The sequence below is a fragment of the Heterocephalus glaber genome, unplaced genomic scaffold (genome assembly GCF_053883595.1).
Source record: "Heterocephalus glaber isolate CG9 unplaced genomic scaffold, H.glaber_assembly_v1.0 deba00000122, whole genome shotgun sequence".
NCBI lineage: Eukaryota > Metazoa > Chordata > Mammalia > Rodentia > Bathyergidae > Heterocephalus > Heterocephalus glaber.
In genome coordinates, this window is record NW_028258138.1 from 1,767,497 (window position 1) to 1,785,481 (window position 17,985).

Here is a 17,985-nt window from a genome sequence, read left to right on the forward strand (position 1 = left end):
TGGTTTTGCTTCAGTCGCATGTGTTTTTGGGGCTCTTGAGACTCCATGCTACACTAGCACTGTAAAACCTGAACCTAACCCGCCCTCCTAGAGAGCCTGTGGGTAGCTTCCTAGTGCCAGTTAGAACATTGAGTTTGGCAAGATGGTGTTCCTCTCTTGTTTCTAACTAAAGACCTTTGGGGGCTTATCTGTTTCTAATTTAACCAGGATATATAGTTTTTAAAATCAGGGTTAAAAAAATGTATGCACTGCCTTTTGGAACTTCGTAGTAACTGAAGTCAGAAGAGGGACTTGGTAGTTTAAGATAGCACTCATTCATAGGTCAGTCACATCAGCACACGTGGTGTGAGCGTTGTTCAGCAGGGACCGGAAATGTAGAGTTCGGGGCAGAAAATAAAGGGGAACCAGGAAAAGAGGGAGAGTATGCTCATATTTAAATGAGTGAAGTATCTTGGTTTTAGATTTTCTAAATATAATTGGAAATAGAGTCTGCAGATTAGATTTATAATGCATAAGGATGGTCACAAAGTTACAGGGCTGAAGATGTAGCTCAGCAGTGCACTACTTGCCCGGTAAGCAAAAGGCCCTGGGTTTGATTCCCAGCACCAAAAAAAAAAGAGAGAAAAGAGAAGATAAATAAAGCTATAGTTAATAAGAATACCTGGTTCCCTGGGTATTCAGCTGTGGGAGACCTGAGCTGGGCCATTGCTTTGATGCAGAGACATCTTCTCCGCAGGCCGGCATCAGGACTGAACGAGAGGGGCTGACTGGAGTGGCGGTGTAGCCCTGCTGTCCGTGAGCTGGGGTGTGTGGAGGGAGCTGAGGTGCGGGGCCCTCCCTCGCATTCCCCCTGGAAGATGTGGGCGTCTGCTGTGTCCTGTGGGAGCCTTGGGCTCGGCTTGCAGCAGGTCCCAGTGCTCTCAGAAAGCCGAGGCCTGCAGGCAGCAACTTGAGCTGGCTTGGGGTTCCAGTGCACCGCCGCCAGGCTCACGGCTGGCAAAGGCAGTATGGCCATCCCATGTGCTCGGGCCCAGAGCCTTGACTGCAGCAGATCAAGGCTGCCCCGTCCCTCCCTGTTGCAGGGACAGTGCTGCCTTGGAGACCTTCCTGGTGCCCAGAGCCCCCGGGGTGCTGCCTTCAGGGAGAGCTGCATGCTGTGGCCCCTGGCTGTCATCGCACACATTGCTGTGTAATCTGCAGGGCACTGAGGAACTCACCTTCACAGTGACTTGTGTATTTTTAGGATACAGAGGTGTACAAAGCTACAGTAAAAGATGACCTCACCAAGTGGCAGAATATTCTGAAAGCACACAGCTCTGTGGACTGGTTAATAGTGGTAGTTGAAAATGATGCCAAGAAAAAAAACAAAACCAACATCCTTCCCCGAACTTCCATCGTGGACAAAATAAGAAATGACTTTTGTAATAAGCAAAGCGACAGGTAAGTGCACCCTTCTTTCACCTCCTTTGGTTGGTGTGGGGCAGATGCAGGTCCCTGACCTCCTGGGCCTACAGAGGGGCTGGGCCCTGTCCCCCAAGTGTGTGGCTGGCAGGAGAAACCCCAGGGCCAGTAGCCTGGGGAGACCACATGGTGGCCTGTCTCTGAAGCCTGGCCCTGAGGTGCCCTGCAGTGCTGGCGGGGAGCGGGTTCCTAGACTGTGCTGTTTGTGGGGACTGCTCTGTTGCTCCTGTAGCACTAGGTAGGAGTGCCTGTGTGCTGACCGGGCCTGGCTTCCTGCCGTGCCTGCTTCCTCCCCTTTTGCTACCCCCAGCCGGCCACACTGCTGAGGTCTGGCCCTTGCAGGCTGGTGCTTGACCTCACCCCAGCACTCGGTCCCCCATCTGGTGCCCACCATGAGGCAGGGGCTCCAGTGCCGAGAGAGCACAGGAGGAGGCAGCCTGGAGTGCTGCAGCCAAGGCTGTACCTCTGTCTCACGGCATGATGTTTCCTGTGTCATCGTCACCCCAGAGGACTCACAGGCCTTCCGGGCAGAGCTGGGGTGGGCTTTTCCTGCTCTACACAGTCCTGGCATGTGGTACTGTTCAAAGCAGCCTCATTGACTCCAGCTTATTTTAGGACACTTTCAAGCAGTCTGGACTTGTAGCAATTTTTCTTAAGTCACGCTTCATCAGTTAGCCTGAAGAGACCAGTGTGACATGTTAACGGATGCTACATGAAACTGTGCTTCCCAGGGCTCGAGCGTGCTCACAATTCTGCCCTGAGCCGGGGTGGGCAGGGCGCAGGCCTAGGCAGCGCTCAGAGGCCCTGGGACACGACAGAAGCAGAGGCAGCACTTGCCAAGCCTGTGTTCAGTAAGTGAGATACAAGGCGCATTAGTCTGAATATGGGCACGTTCAAGGTCTACGATGATTTTTTTCGAAGTGTGTAGTGCTTCCTTCCAAGTCTGATTAATTTTTATCTAATTGACAAAGGTATGTTTCTATTGAGCCCATTTAAACTAACTCAGCTTTTAATACTGTTGTTTATGCTTAAATTCAACATACTGAAATTTTTAATGTTTCATTCTCTGCAGGTTAAACATGCCTTATACCATTTTCGTTTTCATTACTTTGCAAAACTTTTTTTTTAAACAAATCTCTCTTTTTTATTTTTTAACATAAAAAACTGGTTCAGGTTCTAATAAATTTGAATTTAGTATACTTGCTCAGAACAGTCGTTTCATTGCACAGTATAATTTCTGGCTTTGAAAATACTGAAACACACAGCCCTGAAGTGCTTACTGTCTTTCTTTCTTTGAGGCAGGGTCTCACTGTGTAATTCAGGCTGCCCTTGCACTCACTTGTAGTTCAGGCTGGCCTCGAATTTGCAGCTATCCTCCTGCCTTAGCCTCTTGAGTGCTGGGATTACAGGCATGTACCACCATGCCTGGCGACACTTACTGTTTTTCTGAGCTTTGTGTGTTTAAGTTTTGATTGTGTTATGTGTTCTTTGCAGAATTTTTAGAGAAAGGTAGTAAGTAAAGAGAAAATGTATGCTACTAGTATTGTGTTGTGTCTTCTAGACTCTTTCTCTTTATGCATATGTAAACACGTGTGTGTTAAACTGATACCATCCTGTACATGATGTTATACCTGCTGTTTTCACTTACCACATGGTAAAGGTCTCTGAATAGTAAATGGTTTCTGTACTGTCACTGTCAGTGAGTGCACACTAGTCCCTAGCGTTAACGTACCACGTCTTCCTGTGGTCCTCTGCAGGGCTAACAGCTTATTGCTTACTTGTCATCAACAACAATATTGTGAACATCTTTCTAGCTCAGATGTTGTGACTGTCCTGAACATTTCCTTAGGATAAATTCCTTGAAGGAAATTGCTCAGTTCCAGGTTTTGTGCATTGTCAGCCTCTGGCAGTGCTGCTGAGTCAGAGTACCAGCTCAGGGGCAGTGAGTGCTTTGCCGAGTCCCCGCTGCACACCTCCCCATAGGCCTGTGAGCCGCAGCTCTGGTGGTCGAGGCCTGTGCGCACTGTTGTTGTGGCAGCTCTGGCCTCCCTACTCAGTTAACTCCCTCGGACCATGTGCTATGAGTGTCCAAAGCATGACTGTTTTTATTGGAAAAAGAGGATGACCCAGTGGTGGGAGTTGAAGGGCCTAGTAAAGGGTGGAGTATGGTGAGCATGTTGTCTGATTGATAAGCACTGGGTCCTTGTAGGAAGCTGCAGTCTCGGTGGTTGGCATGGCAGTTTCTGTCTCTGTCTCCGTGGGATGCAGAGAATTCAGTCTGATCAGCAGTAGTGTTGCTGACCACAACCCTGCGAACGCTGCAGGGATGAACTCCTGAACCTGCAGGTCCGGCAGCTTGGAGAGCAAATATGTCCCTTCTGTCCTTGGGCACCCTGCCCGTCAGGGAATAATCTGTATCTGGGATGGAGTGACTGGGTGGCTGGTTTTCAGTTTTCTTCTTGGTTCTGATGACCTCCTGGTGGACTGTGTGCTGTGTTGCTTTTTTTCTCTTTTTTTAGACAAAGTCTCACTCAGTTTAAGCTGGTCTTAAACTCAAGAACCTCCTGCCTCAGCCTCCTGAGTGCCAGAATTATAGGCTGTGTTGCTTTTTGTCTGCTGACATGTGATTGCTTGGATTTAGCCAACTCTCCATAGGAGGTGTGCTGGGGTGGAGAACATGGAACTCATTTTCCTATTTCTTGGTAGTGCAGGTAAAATAGCGCTAAGGAGAGGTGTTGAAGCTCATGGTATCAAGATTTCAAAACCATTTCTGAGTTCGGATTTGTTCATCTTCCTTCTCAGTTACTATTTGCAAGGCTAAAGGAAGGTGCCATTTGCACCCAGTGGTTGAATACAGCACCTTTCCAAGCACTGGGAGCTTCTTGTAGTAGGGTTACTTGGTGCCTTTGTACCCACCACGCTTGCGCCTGGGTGGGGAAGCCTGCTGTGAGGCTTGGGCCGCGTGTTTGGTAACTGCCTGTGAAGGGCCCAGCCTGGGAAGCAGCAGACCGGCCAGGAGGGAGGCAGGGGCCTCCAGGGCCCTCAGAGCGAGCGGGAGTATGTGCCTGGGGGTGCGGGAGGGCAAAAGGTATCGTAGCGCGGCCGCAGCAGGAGTTGGAGCCACATCCAGGCCTGCAGCGGTCCTCCTGTGCCAGGTGAGAGATCTGCCTTTCAGACAGGCCTTTGTGTCTTTGCAGGTGTGTCGTGCTCTCCGACCCCTTGAAGGACTCTTCTCGAACTCAGGAATCCTGGAATGCCTTCCTGACCAAACTCAGGACGTTGCTTCTTATGTCTTTTACCAAAAACCTAGGCAAGTTTGAGGACGACATGCGCACCTTGCGGGAGAAGAGGACAGAGCCCGGCTGGAGCTTCTGCGACTACTTCATGGTCCAGGTACTTGGCTGACTGCTCCTCCTTGGAGGATTCTCATGGCCCGGCCCGGTGTGCAGAACAATGTGCAGTAGCCAGAGCAGGCCTTCCCTTCCGCAGCTCAGCTGATGAAGCCCCAGAGGGCGGTGGGCGCCTCTGGGTGTCTGCCTGCTGTGAGTTCGGCCGGGAGGGCTGAGCCGGGACACAGGTGCTTGTTCACAGCCTGGGGCCATGGGCTGAAGGGTGGCTTCTGGGGACACGTCCTCCATGGCTGTGTGTCAGGACCTGGGTTCCAGCGGAAGATTGTGTTATGCTAGTTCTTCACTGTAATTTACCCAGATGTTCAGGCTTTTAAAAAACATAAGTTTAGGGCCCGGGCGTTAGCTCAGTGGCACCGCGCCTGCCTCACAAGCAAGGTCCTGAATTCCATCTCTGGTACCGAGAAAAAAAATTAATTTTAATCAGCTCTTTCCCTTCTAAGATGAAAGTCTTAAATGAACAGAGGAATGGGAAATGGTCCCCTGGGGGCATGGACTCCCTGAATACTGATGGAGGCAGGAGTGCTGCTCTCAGGGTCCCTTGTCCTTATTTTCCATCTCTTGACAGAGAAGGCACAATTTCTTACCCAGATGGCAGTTGTGTGTTAATTTCTGAAGAAAGAATGCACTTTGCATAAACAAAAGAACCACTCTGATTAGAAATCTTGATTTCTTATTCTGAGGCTCTCTCAGAATATGTGGATTATTTGGTACATGCGAGGGGACTGGAATGTGTTAATAATTTGCTATGCGATTGTTGGGTGGTAAACCTTTCTGATTGCCCTGTGTCTTCTCTTAAGTCACCAGGCTTAGTCTGCTGGAATTACAGACCAGAAAGGCGGGGGCTAAAGGAAGCCAGGGTGTGGGGCTGGGAGGTGTCAGTGTGAACCGTGGAGGGAGGGATGGGGAGGCGGGAATGGGTTCAGAATGCACGGGACTGTGGACATGTGCGTGGGGGTCGGTCCTCCGCAGGCCTAGACTTGCGGGTGTCCTGGTAGCAAGGGGAGTGCCTAGTGCTGGGTCTTGGTTCCTAAACTCCATCCTCCGCTAACAGGGATCGGAGCTCCTTGGAAGGATGATTGATGACAGGGCCGGGGTGGCTAATATGCAGGACGGGCTTGGAAGATCTTGTGGGGCCAGGAGTGAGGAGGGTCACGGAGATCGGGCACCTGAGGACGCGAGCTCCACCCTGGGGAATCTGCTGAGGACCAGGGGCCAGATGCATAAGGACAGAGTGGGTTGTTGCCCAGGCACTAAAGCTAACATCCCTGCTTCTGTGTGATGGAAACAAGTAGTTGTTTTAAGGAGGTTAGTGGAGAAGTTCAGCTCTCCCGTGAGCATTCCAGTGAGCAGATGCAGGAGAGAAACACAAAGTTCCCTCAGGTAAGGGCACAGTAGGAGCTTTGGAGCCAGGATGCCGACGGGTGCCAGAGTGGTGGGCACAGGTCCCGGGTGGTGCCCTGCAGTCTCCCAGCTCTGTCCCCGGGGAGGGCTGTAAACGTTGTGGGAGACCTGGTGGATGGCCTGGCTCGGTCAAGACTAGTGTCCATGCAATGAGGCTGTCAAGTGTGCTGAGAGAGACAAGTCTGAAAATCATACAGAAAAGCACCAAGGGAGCCCAAACGATGGCCACGAGAAAAACAGCACCAGCACTCCCCAAAGGTGCCATGGTCCCGAAGGAAGGGCAGAGGAAGAAACTCCCAGATGGCGGGAGGTTGGGGACAGCGACTGGGTCTGTGCAGGCTGTGGAGAAGAAAAACAGCAGTTAGTGAAAAACTCATCAAATTCCAGTAAGGACTGTTCAGGAAGCAGTGGTGTACAGATGTTAATTTCTGGTTCTGATCACAGTATATAGTTACGTGAGGTGTTAGCATTACAGGACGCTGAACAGGGCTTAGATGAAAATCCTGGAGTATTTTTGGACCACATTTCTAAATTAGTTCAAAATGAAAAGGGAAGGTAAGGGAAGCGAAGCATTTCTGTGACGCACGCTGCACCATGGATGAGCCCTGAGGATGTTGTGCTTAGTGAGAGGACAGACTCCCAGGTTCCCACAGGGCCCAGTAGAAGAGGAGCTGGGGCTGGGGCAGGGGCTGGGGCAGGGGCTGGGTACTCGCCTAGTGGGGACCGAGTTTCAGTTTGGAACGACGAAAGGTTCTGGAAAGTGGTTGCACAGTGCTGTGGGTGTACTTAACACTCCTGAACTGGACATTTCAGAATGGTTCCAGTGATCAACTTTGTTACATGTATTTTATCACAATTGAAAAAATTAACCTATTGGAGTGCTCCTTCTCACAAGAAAATGCAAGGCGAGGTCAGGATGCCCCACTGTGTTGGGGGGCAGCAGGAGCGGGAAGGAGTGGGCCGGGGGTCCTGGCCAATTCCTCCCCCGCTCCTCTGGGCATGGTTGGTGGTCACAGCTGCCCCTCACAGCCCACTGACCTCTGCACAGGCAGACAGGGCCTTGTGCCCGAGAGCTCTTGTCCAGATAAGGAGGCAGCTGAGGAGCTGCGGTGCAGGCTGTCCCAAGAGCCCAGCTGTGGCCAGAAGTGTGGGTGTCCGGGTTGGATCCCTACCAGCAAGCACCACCCAGGCCTTCAGTCTCGAGCTGTGGGCACTCACATGAGGTGGAAGCAGTTTCCAGTGTCTGCAGATGCCAGTGTGTAGACTGCATGCATGTCTGCTATACGGGCTTTAGTGCAGTAATGGAAATCAGAAAAAAAAAAGTCACCCGTGACCATGTCATTCAACAAACATTGAGCATCTGCGTGTGCCCGGAACCGCTGGGTGCTGGGGTGACATGCATAACAACTAGGTCACCCTGAGTGGAGAATGGCAGGCCACGGGCATGGCTGTTGCAGAGTGCTGGGCAAGGGTGGCAGAGAGCCATGCTGATGTAGATGCTGAGGGAGGCCTGCCTGGTGGGGCCACAGCGGCCTGAGGAAGAGTAGAGAGATGTTGCAGGTCAGGGGAGGGTGGCGTGGGCAGCCCACGTGAGGAGAGTGAGGGGCCTTGGTAACCACCACCAAGTGAGTGCAGCCAGAGGGGATGCAGGAGAGCAGGAGGCAGCCCCGGGGGCCTGGAGGACCTGGAGGACCTGGCTTCCTAGTAAGTACTTGGGGTTCGGCTCTGAGGGGGCGGGCAGTTGCAGCAGAGCTGGGGGAGACTGAGTAGAGCAGGGCAGCAGGCCGGAGCCAGGGTAGGCTGCAGCCTCAGGTGTCTGCTGGGCATCCTGGCGAGGATAGGGCCCTGTGGATGGGGATGGAGCTGCTGGTCGCCCGAGTTCTGCACTCTGGTCTTCTGGCACGGGTGGTGTTAGGGCTGTGCTGTGGCAGGGTCACAGAGGGAAGGGACGGTGAGTGGGAAGCCCAGGGCCAGGCCCGAGCCTGAGGTCTCGAGCAGAGACTAGCACGCAGATGCAGAAACCACTGCTGCACGCACGGGCCTGGCAGGGAAGGCCCAGGGCACGACATGGCCATTGTGCCCGGGGCTGCTGCTGGCTCTCGGGCCATCTAGGTCTCCCTGCTTCTTTCCGAGCCTGTCCCTCCATGTGCCTCATGCCAGAGCCGCACACTCATACCCCGTGGCTGCACTGGCTCCAGCGAGCTGACCTGTGTTCTCTGGGTGAACAGGAGGAGCTTGCCTTCGTCTTTGAGATGCTGCAGCAATTCGAAGATGCCCTGGTGCAGTACGATGAGCTGGACGCCCTGTTCTCACAGTACGTCGTCAACTTCGGGGCTGGGGGTGAGTAGCTGCGCTAGCGAGAGAGCACACGCTGACCGTCCGTGTCTGATGGGAGTGGGTGGGCTGCAGAGGGGGATGTGGGCGAGGATGTGCATCCAGACAGCAGCCCCATGGGCTGGCTCACACCTGAGATCCTAGCTCCTCTGGAGACTGAGGCAGGAGAGTCACAGGGCAGCGGGGTGGCCTGTTGGCATAGCATGCGGGCACACGATGGGAGTGCCCAGGAGTAGGGCCTGGCTGAGGGCCCGTCCCTGCGGGGCTGAGTGTGTCCAGGTGAGGCACGTGGCGGCCAGGACACTGCGCAGCCCGTGATGGCTGCACACCGGCCTTGAGCCGCCTCCCTCGGCAGCAGAGCCAGCTGGCTGTGGCACCTTTCTGTAGGAGTGGGAAAAATAGATTTAACAATTTGAATAACTTGTTGTAGATTGTTTTAAGTCCTGTAAGAATTTTTTGTGAGCTGCATCCCAGTGGTCCAGGCTCACTTTCTTTTATTTTGAGATGAGGTTTCACTAAGTTGCCCGGTCTGGCCTCAAGCTCACAGTCCTCCTGCCTCAGCCTCCCAAGTGCTGGGATTAGGTGTGTGCTGTTGTGGTTGGCTCAGATCATAGTTGGGTCTCTGAGCTAAGTGCTCAGAGCAGTAGCCTTGCTCAGGTTTTGACAAGTGAAGCTGTCCCCTCTGCTCGCTCCTGTCCTCTGGAGCTCTGCTCGGGGTGTGATCCGGTCCAGTTGGGGAAGTGAGGAGGGACAGTGTGGAGACTCAGGAGGCAAGTGTGTCAGGACGATCAGGGGAGCAGGTGCACGCCAGCCCCGCTGTGGCCCAGAGCCGCCTCAGCCCACCTGACATGGAGCCTGTGGTGTCCCCAGCTCCGCAACCACCTGGCCCTAGGGCCTGTGCGGCTCGGTCTCCTCCTCAGCGCCTCCTGGGCATGGTGAGGCAGTGTGTGCTCCTGCCTGGGTCCGCGTCAGATCTGGACCTGTATGGTGTCTGTGGGGGAGCTGCCCCTGTGCCATGCGTGCTGGCAGGCCAGGCACAGGCAGAGGACGGGCCGGGAGCGGAGCAGGAGCTGCGGCAGATGGGGGCCTGTGCCAGCGCCTTTCGTGTGTGTTTATTTAGATGGTGCCAACTGGCTGACTTTCTTCTGCCAGCCGGTGAAGAGCTGGAATGGGCTGGTGCTCCGCAAGCCCATAGACATGGAGAAGCGGGAGTTGATGCAGAGGCGGGAGGCCACGCTGCTGGACCTGCGCAGCTACCTGTTCTCGCGCCAGTGCACCCTGCTCCTGTTCCTGCAGCGGCCCTGGGAGGTGGCACAGCGCGCCTTAGAGCTGCTGCACAGCTGTGTGCAGGAGCTGCGGCTCCTGGAGGTGAGTCGGCCCCACCCGTGACAACGCCCCTGCCCTCGGACTGGGCAGAGAGAGGCTGCCTCTCCCCAGCATCTCCGGTCTCTGTGTGCTGTGTGCATGGCGACTTCTCACGCTGATCGACTGTTCAGAAGCAGTGTCTGCTCTCAGCAGGCTGAGGCTCAGGGGCCTGGTAGGTCAGCTTTGTTGTGGGGGCTTTAAAGGTGGCCCTGGCTTACACAGGGAGGCCCTTTCCTGCTGGAGGCTGGCAGCAAAGGACACTCTGCCAGGTTGGTGCGGATGTGGGTGTTGTTTCAGGGTAGCTTCTCCGGTAGCTGATGGGTACATGGACACAGGCAGCAGTGTGGATGACACTGGCAAGCCATGCCCGGTTAGAAGGGGCATGGAGCTTAGTGTAGAGACAAGTGTGAAAGAAGCCAGCAAGCGAGAGTGAGGTGCTGAGTCGTTTATCTGTAGTGAACTTGTTGCCTTTAAAGATTGTTCACCTAGCCAGTCATGGTGGTACATGCCAGTAATCCCAGCTGCTTGGGAGGCTGAGGCAGGAGGACTGCAATTTCAAGGCCAGCTTGGAAAGCTTAAGGAAACTCTTACCTCTTTAAAAAAAGAAAAAAGTCTACTGAACTCATTTACTGTGCACAGAATCATGAACATTGTAGTGAGGAAAGGGTTTCAGTGGCCTCTTTACCCAGAAAGCCTCACATGGGCACATGCAAGATGTTCTGTACAGTTCAGAGGACGCATGCACATTCCACCCTGCTATCCAGGTAGATTAGACCTCCTGAGTGGGCTGAGTGACTCCCAAACCCCTGGGCACAGGAGCAGGTGGTCCAAGCCCCGGCCTGGCCCACACCACGGCTCCAAGGGGCGTATTGTTGGGTCACTTTATAAAAGGCCTTAGAGCAGTTGGATCTTTAGGTGAAATATTGGTAGGGTAGTAGTTTATAATATAGCGGCTTATTTTTATGTACCCTGGAGTACTAAATAACTGGCCTAATAGTTTGAAATACTCTTCCTTTCAGCTTGAACCACCAGTGGTACACTCATGACTGTCCCATCAGGTGACTTGTACCACTGGCGGTACAAATGGATGTAATCACCTTTATTAGTCTTTTTCCTAAAAAAATTAATAAAGCCACTCGATGGGAGAGTCATGATGTTCCGTCTGTGGTTCAGGCTGCCTGGCAGCAAGACATACAAATTACAGACCCATCATGAACATGTTAAGATGTGAACTTTTTTTTTTAACCTAAGTGAAGTGAAATTATTTTAGTTTATCTCTAAAGGAGAAATTCTTATTTCGAGTCTAGCATAGCTGAGGAACAAAGTCAGGAATTTAAGAATTTTTATCAAATGAATTTTCTTGCCTTGGAAATCTAATCAAGCAGATGAGGAAGATACTATTTTTCACCTGGAAACAAGATTCCTTTGGGCACGTAGAGTAGCACTGACACAGAGAGCCCGCTTTGGGTGCTGGCCCCTTAGGGTGGGGCTTTGAGGCTGCCGTGCATCAATAGGGCTCTGAGGTCTCATGCCTGGAGCTTTCACCTGAGCTAGAGACTTTTGTCCTGTTACTTGACTGCAAAAAAATTATCAGGTTGTGTATGAGAGTCCAGGCGGTTCAGAGGTGCTGTTTGCTCCAGGCTAAGCCCAGGGTTTTACTCGAAAGCACTGGGGCCCAGCTAGGCAGTTTTGTGCACCGAGTGCTGGGTGTTGGAGTTTGCAAGCTGTGCGTGGATGGTGTTAGTGCTCCTACTGACTCACTGCCGAAGCAGTGCCCTTCTCCTGCAGCCTGCCAAGCTCCTCCCTGTATTCCGTGATGCCTCTGGCATTCTCAAGCAGAAAGTCATCACTGCTTGTGAACAGAGGAAAGCTGTAGAAATCACTTGCTTCCCCCAGAGTGTCTAGGCTCACTTTGAACACATGGTGTCCGCTGCTGTCCTGGGCCCATTTCCACTTTGCATTAGTGGCTTCTTTTCCCTTTTGTCACTGTTGTCTTGACTTTTCCTTGAGCAGAGGCTGTCCATTGCTTAAGTCATGGTTAGCGGACTGCTTTGCACTTTGCAGCTGAACAAAGTTGCATGCCAGGGTCCTGGCGAGAGCACGCTATTCACGGTCCACTTCCTCAGTCTGTCTTTCTTACGGCTCATGGCCTGTTTCCTGTGCCCAGTGCCTCACACCGTTGGGTGCTCCCTGAGTCACTTGTGCCAGGGCCTCCACGGTCCCTTTGGCCCTCTTTGCCCCGTGTGTGATCAGCGTTACATGAGTGCTGTTTACAGAGGAGTGTCCTGTCTGTACAATCTGCCCAGTCCTGTCTGATTGTTGGGCTCTTGTGTGAGACTCAGGCTCAGGAGGACAGTTGAGCACACGTGTAGGCCAGGAGGTGAGCTCTGCCCCCAAAATCACTTGTGTTCAGACCCCGCTCTGTTGTTTGTACCTGGGGACCGTGAGCCACTTACTTTGCCCTTTTAACTCTTCTCCTTGAGGGAGGCCAGCATCAGCTGTCAAATGGGTGGTAAGGACCCAGCAAGGTGACGTATGTGAGGGGCAGCGTAGCACAAGGACTAGTGGCTAGCTCTGTGCTGTCCGATTGTCAGCACCTCCAGCACAGCTCCCTCAAGGTCCCTTTTTTTAGTCTGTGGCCTTCTAAAGTAGAGTTAGGCCACGGTTGAGGTCTCCTGTCTCGAGCATTGGACACAGAAGTCTTGCCATCACAGCAGTGCATCCTTATCCATGCATCTCATGAGTGAGTTTGTCCTTGTCAGGTTGCACCCATTTGGAGCTTTCACTGGGCACTATCAGTTTGCTTCCAAGGGGCCTCCTCATTTTTGGCCACACTGGCAGACCTGCTTTCCTGTGCAAGAGAGGACAATGTGTGTATGTGCAAAGCGCTACCAGAGGGGGGCATGAGAATAAGGTGAGGAAGACATTTTCTGGAAGGCCACTGAGTCTGTGTGTGTGTCGCAGTGACTGCCCACATGACAGAGAAGCATCCCTGCCCCCATGGAGACTGCACTTCATCAAGGGAGCAGGTGAGGAGAGCTGTCTAGGTAGATGTGGCCAGGGATGACAGTGGGGGAGTGCATTCAGGCAGGGCTGATGGATTCCCAGGGCGGGGTGGGCAGGCCAGGCTGAGAGGCATTGGGAGGCAGAGTGTGAAGGTTGCATTTTGTCCTCAGCTGGTGGGGAGCCCTTGAGAGGCTGAGGCTAACCTTTTACAAGAGGCCCATTAGGCCGAGGTAGAAAGAAGCGAAGTACTAGATGGCATTGAGGAGAAGGGCTTTGGAACTGTGGTGTTAAGGGGAGGGGGAGGCTGTGAATGAAGGCTATTGGATATGTAACAGCTGGACTGTCAGCTTATTTGGCTTGAGTGCTGCCTAGGGGATTAATAATAAAGCATACTTCTGTCTATGTCATTGGAGGTGTGACCTTGGGCATTATATCTGGTCCTTGGCTTCTCTCTGCCATTGTCCCCTTGCTCTGCTTCCCAGCCACCATGAGGTGAGCAGCATTCCTCTGCTCCTCTGCCGTGATGTTCCTGCCTTGAACTGTGGACTGAATTTCCTAAAGTCATGAGCCAAATAAGCTATCTTCTCCTTTAAGTTGTGGGTATTAGGTATTTGGTCCCAGCAACAGGAAAGCTGACTAATACAAAGAATTAATTCTGGAGGAGTGGGGTTGTGGTTCTGTGACTATATCTGATTAAGTGGTTCAGAAGCCTTTGGAGTGGTTTGTAGGAGTTTGGAAAAATTTGGAAATGCTGATTAGAGAAGCCCTAGAGTACCATAAACAGAGCCTGATAGGTGATTCTGTTGGAGCTCCAAAGGCCAGAATACTAAGAGGAATGTGGACAGTAAAGGCCAGGCTTATAAGGGTTCAGCATGGACAGAGGACTGTGTTGGAATTTGGACTAGAGTACAGTGGTACCTTGATTTATACTTTTGTTTGCAGACAATTTGGTTCACAAACAGAAGTGTTTGACAGAATTTTGTTTTTGTTTATGAACTGCATTGTGTGACAAACATAACCATGGCCATCTTTCTCACACAAACACAAACATGGCCACCTTTTCCAAAATTGAACAAATTAAGTTTGTGAACCAAGGTACCACTGTATGTATTTTATGTACTCTGGCAAAAAATTTTTTTTCTACATTTTGCCCTTGCCCTGCCACTTTGTGGGAATCTGAGTTTAATGGACTAATTGATATGTTGGAGGAAATTTCAAAGCACTGCATTGTTCAGACTCTGGCTTAGTTGGTTTAGTTACTGCAGCTACTTTCAGCCAGATTTATACTAAAAATTACGATGGAAAAGCAAAGGAGAAGTATTTGCAAAACTAAATTTTTGGCTCCAAAGAACCATGTATAGGGCCAGGGATTTAGGTCAGTAGTTCCGCTGCCTGCCTTGCAAGCACAAGGACCTGAGTTCGATCTCCAGTACCAAAAAAAAAAGAACCATGTATAAAGTTGAGTCCAGAGATGGTGTGCTTGTTGAAGAAATTAGTACCATTTTAAAGGAGCCAAGTAGTTTGTACGGGGACAAAAACAAAGATGTCTTGAGGGCATCTCAGAAATCAGCATGACCCCTTCCATTGCTGTCTCTAGAGTACAAAAGTGTAAACCTTTCATTTGAAAGAATCCCTGGGCTCCCTGCTCCAGAAGGGTCTCCTGGGGAACTGGTTACCTGAGATTCATTTCATTTTACTCAGAGGCCATGGCAGCCATGGTCCGAGGGGGCCAGGCTAATGCTTGAGCTGGTGGTAGGCCTTGGTGTCATCCACATGATACTGGTTGTTCAGGAATGTAGGGTGCAAGAGCTATTGGGGTGAGGGAGGCTTTGCCCAGATTTCAGAGGAAGGCCTGGAAGGCCAGACCCTGTGCCCTCAAGAGGTGGGTGATGAAGCTGTAGCAGTGAAGCCAGAGGTCCAGTGGTGAGCCCAGGAAGTCAGAGTTGCCTGCGATATGGAGTGTCTGCCAAGAAAAGCCACAGGCAGTGAGTAGAACTCACTGCTCACTTCTCTTCTCAAGACAGAAGCCACATCGGCTGCAACCAGCAAGACCTTGGGGGTGGGGCCGCCTATGCCCCCTGGAACTTACTTTGCTGCCACGTGCCCTGGATGCCTCATGAGAACCTGTGGGAGTTACCATTGCCCTGCTGGGTTTCAGTCTTGCTTTGGTCCTACTCCTTTCCATCCCCCACTCCTCCCTTCTGAAATGAGAATGTTTACCCTGTGCCGGTGTACCTTAGGGCTGTGTCGCTTGTTTTTTGCTTTTACAGGGGTTCGCGTGAGTTTGACTTGAGTCTCAGAGGACACTTTGACTTAGACTTTTTAGCTGTGCTGAGGCTGTTGAGACTTTGGGGAAGGGGTTATTGTGTTTGGTGTTATGCAGACTAATCACATCATGTTAGGCAGGGTAGGGTCTTGTTTTATTTGGAGATTAAGCCAGGCTCAGGGAGATGTGTCTGGGTGTTCTGGGTGTCCATTTAACAAAGGTGGACTATGACAGTTAAGCTGCATTGTCAGCCTGAGTGGCTTGGGAGCTACTGAGGGGACCAGTGAGGCACCTTCTGGTGTGTCTGGGTGGGTCATGGGGTCTCGACCTTGGGTGCCATATCTGCCCCTGCCCCTTCTCTGCACTGTTCCCCTGCTCTGCTTCGTGATCACCAAGAGGCGAGCAGCATTCCTTTGTAAAGCCTGTCCATGAGTTCCTGCTTTGGAGCCAACTAATTTTGGTCTGAATCCCCTGAAACCGCCGGGAAATAACCGTTTCCTCCCTTACATTGTGGTGTCAGGTATTTGGTCTCATTGATGGGAAGGCTGACCAATACTAGGTAGATTTTAAGTGAATGGATTGGAGAATTTCTTCAGTGAGTAGGTGCTCCTGAAGCTGCTGGGTACCTACATATAAAAAGCCCTAATCTTCACCGCAGATAGAAGTAGTTCCAGCTGGGGATTTGATCAGAAACATGAGATTATTCTAAAAAGAGGGCTCTGGAAGAGTATCTATCTCTAGAATGGAAGAGTATCTTTGTGATCATAAGGTGAACACATTTCTTAGGACACAACAGTCCCACAGCTGTCACCCACAGACATCCATGAAGGCAGGCCACAGAGTGGAAAGAGATAGGAGTGTGTGTGTGGCCAGCGGGGGACTCCTACCCTGAATGTAGGGAGAGCTCTTCCCAGTGCGCACAGACAGATGCACAGTAGGCCAGTGGGCTGCTGGGCCTCCAGGTGGCACATGTGTAGGTGTTCAGTCTCCAACCACGCAAGCCAGAACCTCCACAGAACATCAGTGCTCACCCGCATTGAGCAGGCTGGGTGGTGTCAGCGAGGGGAGCCAGAGCTTATTCACCGACGACAGGGGTAGTGTGAATGCTGGCCCTGCTTCAGAAAGGTGCCCGGTGACCTTTGCTGTGGCGAAACGTGCACGGACTGCATGAGCGCAGTCCCGCCCCATGCACACAGGGCCGTGTTCGTACATATGCAGCAGCAGGTGCAGGTGTGTGCTCGCACCTGTGCCTTGTTGCTCAGCGTGGGGAGAGCCCCAGTGCCCCACATATGCAAGGGATGCTGTTACCCTGCTTTGTTACTGAATGTGAGTGGACTGTGGGGTGTGAGGCGAGTCTCACCAGCGTTGAGTCCCGCTAAAGAAGCCAGACACAGTGCACACAGTGGGTCCTCTGAAAGGTGCACGGCGGGAAGCCGCTCTGCGGTGAGTCATCAGCAGCGAATTGTGGAGAGATGTGATGGGCAAGCAGCTCCGGAGCACCCAGTCTGTGGGGTACAGTCACAGGACAGGGCACAACATGCAGTTAATTCTATTCTTTAAATAAAAAATTATTCCTGGGATTGCTGATGTCATGGGAAGCAGGAGACAAAGACTTCAACAAAGATTACAGGATATATATTGAGAAATTGGTTGAACAGAAATTGGTCATCTGCAACTGATGGGACTTGAGAGTATGGAGGAGCCCAGCATCTTGCCTTGGGAGGGCAGTGGGAATTAGGAAGAGACCGCGAGACCTCTGCCCGGTCCAGAGTCAGGTGACAGAGCTGTGATCCCTGCTGGCTGGCTTGAGCTCTTGGGCAGAAAGCAGTGTCTTGCCTGCTTCGCCCAGGAATGTGTGGGTTCTGGGGTTGCCCCCTTCCAGAGGGACACAGGCTGGCCCCAGGCAGAGTGGAGGCTCTTGGGGGCCATGTGGGTCATGTGCCCCCATGTCTGTGTGCGTTGAGCTGGACTGTCCCACTGTGGCCGTCTTGCAGGGGAGCGGAGCAGGTGAGCTGTGGTTCAGCCAGGTGCAGTGGTGGACACCTGTGCTCCAGCTACTGTGTTGAGGGGGCAGGGTCCCAAGCCTGAGCCAGCCTGGGCAACGAGGGAGGACCCCACCTCAGAAAACAGCAGATACAAGCCCCTGCTGCAGAATCACATTTTCCCCAAAGTTGGTGGGCATTTTTTGTTTGCAAGCTGTACCATACCGAACAAAACAAAACTTTTAAAAAAGCATGACAGTTCCATGTGTTGGAAAGAACTTAGAAAGAGTGGCATTCAAATGCAGCAATGTACATGTCAGCTTGTACAACCTCTTTGGCTTCATCTTTTTTTTTGGTACTGGGGATCAAACTCAGGTCCTTGTGCTTGCAGAGCAGGCGGCAGAACCACTGAGCTAAATCCCCGGCCCTGGTCTCATCTTTCTTTTTTTTTCTGGTACCAGGGTTTGAACTCAGGACCTTGCGCTTGCCAGACAGGCTCGGTACCACTGAGCTTCATCCCCAGCCCGAGCCTCTTTGGAAAACCCTTTGGCAGCAGCTACTAATACTTGGACATTTGCTGCCCCTGACCCAGCAGTTTCACCCCTAGACCCAAGAAAAATGAGTATAGCTGTGAAATGTGAGTAGGAATGTCCCTGGAAGCTTGGGAACTGGTTCGCAGGTCCAGCTGTGTCCGTGGACCAGAGCAGCCATGGTTCGTACACCGCAGCTCTAAGTCCACTTGGTCACTAGACCTGTGTGA

At 52.1% G+C, this 17,985-nt stretch overlaps 1 protein-coding gene across 3 annotated transcripts in view; it reads left to right on the forward strand.

Annotated features, from left to right (window-relative positions):
* Trappc10 (trafficking protein particle complex subunit 10) overlaps positions 1-17,985 on the forward strand; it is a 70,175-nt gene that overhangs the window by 29,638 nt on the left and 22,552 nt on the right. For 2 of the 3 annotated variants that reach the window (XM_004842492.4, XM_087208025.1), the window contains 4 exons: positions 1,244-1,440; positions 4,659-4,854; positions 8,501-8,612; positions 9,727-9,974. In XM_004842492.4, the coding sequence (XP_004842549.2) occupies positions 1,244-1,440; positions 4,659-4,854; positions 8,501-8,612; positions 9,727-9,974 (753 nt within the window). Of the gene's footprint in view, positions 1-786; positions 806-1,243; positions 1,441-4,658; positions 4,855-8,500; positions 8,613-9,726; positions 9,975-17,985 lie in introns of those variants that run through there. The other variant, XM_087208036.1, reaches the window with a different exon arrangement.